Source organism: Octodon degus, unplaced genomic scaffold (assembly GCF_000260255.1).
Source record: "Octodon degus isolate 3935 unplaced genomic scaffold, OctDeg1.0 scaffold00091, whole genome shotgun sequence".
Classification (NCBI taxonomy): domain Eukaryota; kingdom Metazoa; phylum Chordata; class Mammalia; order Rodentia; family Octodontidae; genus Octodon; species Octodon degus.
The window spans coordinates 2,753,318-2,756,568 of NW_004524667.1; the positions used below are offsets into that span (position 1 = coordinate 2,753,318).

At 38.9% G+C, this 3,251-nt stretch overlaps 1 protein-coding gene across 1 annotated transcript in view; it reads right to left on the minus strand.

Moving 5' to 3' along the window:
- Positions 1–2,321: 2,321 nt before the first annotated feature.
- Positions 2,322–3,251, minus strand: part of Cops5 (COP9 signalosome subunit 5) — a 57,267-nt gene continuing 56,337 nt past the window's right edge. The window contains exon 9 of the mRNA XM_023722387.1: positions 2,322–2,426. Within this exon, the coding sequence (XP_023578155.1) occupies positions 2,342–2,426 (85 nt within the window). The 3' untranslated portion in view covers positions 2,322–2,341. The remainder of the gene's footprint in view (positions 2,427–3,251) is intronic.

The following is a 3,251-nucleotide window of genomic DNA, read 5'->3' on the forward strand; positions in this document are numbered from 1 at the left end:
CCACTTCTTTTCTTGGAGGAGCTCTAGTCTCTACCTTCACCCTGGAGGTCTTCTGGCTTCCAGCAGAAACTTCTGGCCACATCCTTCAGTTTTCCAGCACAGACTCTTCAGCTTTCAACTGGAGACCCATTGGCCTCCTGGTACACTGCAGTGAGCTACAGAACTCTGACTGAATCCTTCCATCTCGTGTGCAAACAGATTCTTTGCACTCTTCTACATCTGACTCTCTGGGTGACCATTTTAAGCCAATTTTGTAGCATCTCGTATATTCGTACATCTTATATTATCTAGTAAACACTGATACAGACAAGGTCTCATTGTAGGTACTCACAAGTTGGGCTTAAGCACCTTACCTATCTCAGGTTGGTAATGACAAGAGGCAGCTGAGGAATGGGGTTGGTCACTATCTACAGAACAGGTCATCTTATCCACTTGTTAAAGAACTCTTCTGCCCGAGGTCACATTTTGATGAGTGGTTACGTGTGGAACAAATATGGCTGCAGCTGTCTACTTGCAGGGGTGCTGTATAACACACAGAATCATCTGTAAACCAGGCCCTAGCCTTCTCTTCTGACAGCTGATCACACAGTACATACCACAGTCACAGGTGTATTCCAGGATGAAGGCAATATGGCTATTCTCCTGCCTCTGCCTCCTGAATCCTGAGATTACAGGAGTGCACAATTATACCTGGCTTCAATATTGGTCTTAGAAAAATTAATCCGGAACATTTGTTATTTAGAACTCCCTAGTGCTGTTAAGGATCAACTCCAAAAGAGCCCTGCATGGGCCAGGGATATAGCTCAGTGGCACAGCACCTGCTTGGTAAGTGCAAGGTTGTGACTTTGAATGATACATTAAAAAAAAAAAAGGGTCCTGCAGGGTGTACCCTCCTTTTACCTCAAGTAGTATTTTGTCACTTCCCACATTCTATTGAACAAATGGAAGTCTTAACTGAATATTTCTTGAAGCTTCTAAGTTCTTGTTTTCTGGCCCTGACCTATGCATTATTGTATTCCTTGCTTGTAGTAGCAAGTACTTCCTATAATCCTTTTATTGGATAGTTGTCCTTCCTTTTTAATATTCCTACACTTCTTGGTCAGGCCACTTCTTTCAGGATTTCTGCTTTGCTGAGCCTTCTCTTGAGTGTTTCCTCTAAGAACTCCCCAGCCACTTTATTATTTCATAGCAATATATACACAAGTTCTTGCTAACTCAGCTTCTATGGTAAGTTCTATGCAGACAGTGGCTATGTCTAGCTTGTTCAAAATACACCTTTAGAAAGGGCACCCAGTACATATTTTAATTACTAAATAGATACCCTGGGATAGGTTCTCTAATAAGTTATTTGATTTTCAGAGAAATAATTTGTGGTACAACTTTGCTAATCTTATTGGAACATAAAAATGTTTTTTAAATTTTTTTTTGTACTTTAGAGAAGGGTCTACAGGGTGTTCAGGGTCTCACTACTAGATCAGACTAGTACTGATCTGCCTGTTTACAGCCTCCCAAGAGCTGGGATTACAGGCACGCGCCACCACCCCCAGTCTCATAAAAATGTTAAATTGTCTTTTTACTATAAACTATAAAAAGGTACAAGCAAAATTGAAAAGTAGTTTTGATCATCAGTATGGAAATGAAACACTAAAATTCTTCGATTTAGATGGGGAACTCTGTCTCTTCCTCCTTCCCTCCCTCTGCTTTTGCTACTTTTGCCACTATCAACTGTTACCCTTCTTCCATGTGCTTCCCTGCCTTGGAGACAGCTGATTATGGACTGAAATCTTTACAAACTGTGAGATAAATAAATAAACCTTTCCTCATTTAAACAAAATTAGATATGAAGACTCTTCAAAACATAGGAAGGGTCTAATCAATGAAATACGCCCGATAGCTCAGTGTATTAAAGCACCTGGTTAGGTAGATGCCAGGTCTGGGGTTCCATCCCCAGTGAGCTGTGCCAGGCCCTGCCCCCAGGGAGAGCTCAGAGACTGAGACTGGGCGTAGTGGTGTGTGCCTGTAATGCCAGTGCTTGGGAGGCTGAAAACAGGAGGATCACTGAGTCCAATCTGTGTAATGAGACCCTGTACTAAATACAAGAAGAAAAAAAATAAAGAAATATTCAAGAGCACTGAAATACACTAGAGAAAGAATATAATTCTACCCACAAAACAACAAAAGAACAGTTTCATTTTATGGTTTTATTACATGATGTTAATATTCAGAACACTTTAGAGCACCTTATACTTCTAATCAGGTTTTTGGTAACTGGTTTTTAAAAGTGTTACTTGAATATTTTTCACATACCAGCTTTTAGCCAAAAGCACTACTCAGTGACTGTTTAAGCGATGTTAATTTGATTAAATAGTTTATCCTTAATAACCTGAGACATCAATCCATGGATGGCTTCTATGGTGGTTTTACAGCTGGAAAGAAAGAACATCATATATTGAAGCAGCTTGAAAACTATTCTAAACATGTAAGTTTTCCCTCATACTTGTCTTTGCACTCCCAATAATGTTTTTCATTTTTACTCATACTCGCAAAACCACTCTAAATGCAGTGTCCTTGTTAATTTTGGCCTTCTGCGTGTCTTTTAACCCACTGAATTACTAGAACGTGACAAAAGAATGACAAAGTAAAATTTTATATAAATCATTACAGTACTTGTTAGCAGCTTTGGGAAAATTCTGTTTTAAAAGGCAAGTTACTCAGCATGGATTACAAGCCTGTAATCCTAGCACTTGGGGGGAGGCTGTGAGTTCAAGGTCAGCCTAGACTACGTACTGAGTTCAAGTCAGCCTGAACTACAAAGCAAGATCCTAGGGCTGGGCATATAGCTCGATGCTGTAAGTGCCTGCCTGCCAAGCTCAAGATTCTGAGTTCAATCCCCACAAAAAACCCCTAGGTTAATAAAGAGTATACTGTATTATATAGCAAGATCCTGTCTCAAAAAAAAACATGTAAAGGTAATCTTTAACTGTTATACAATACAGGGCCAGGGAGATGGCACAGTAGAGTAAGCGCTTGCCTGGCAAGTGCAAGGGCCTGAGTTCAATCCCTGGTTCTGGAAAAAAAAAAAAAAATCTATATCGATATATAAATATGCATAAAATACAATATTAATGTATAATTAACATTATACGTTATGCTAACATATATTAATCTATAATTATAGATGATTTCAATTTTCCAGAAACTAGAATTACTTTTTACTACTTAGAATTATTCACAAAATACATTTAAAGAAT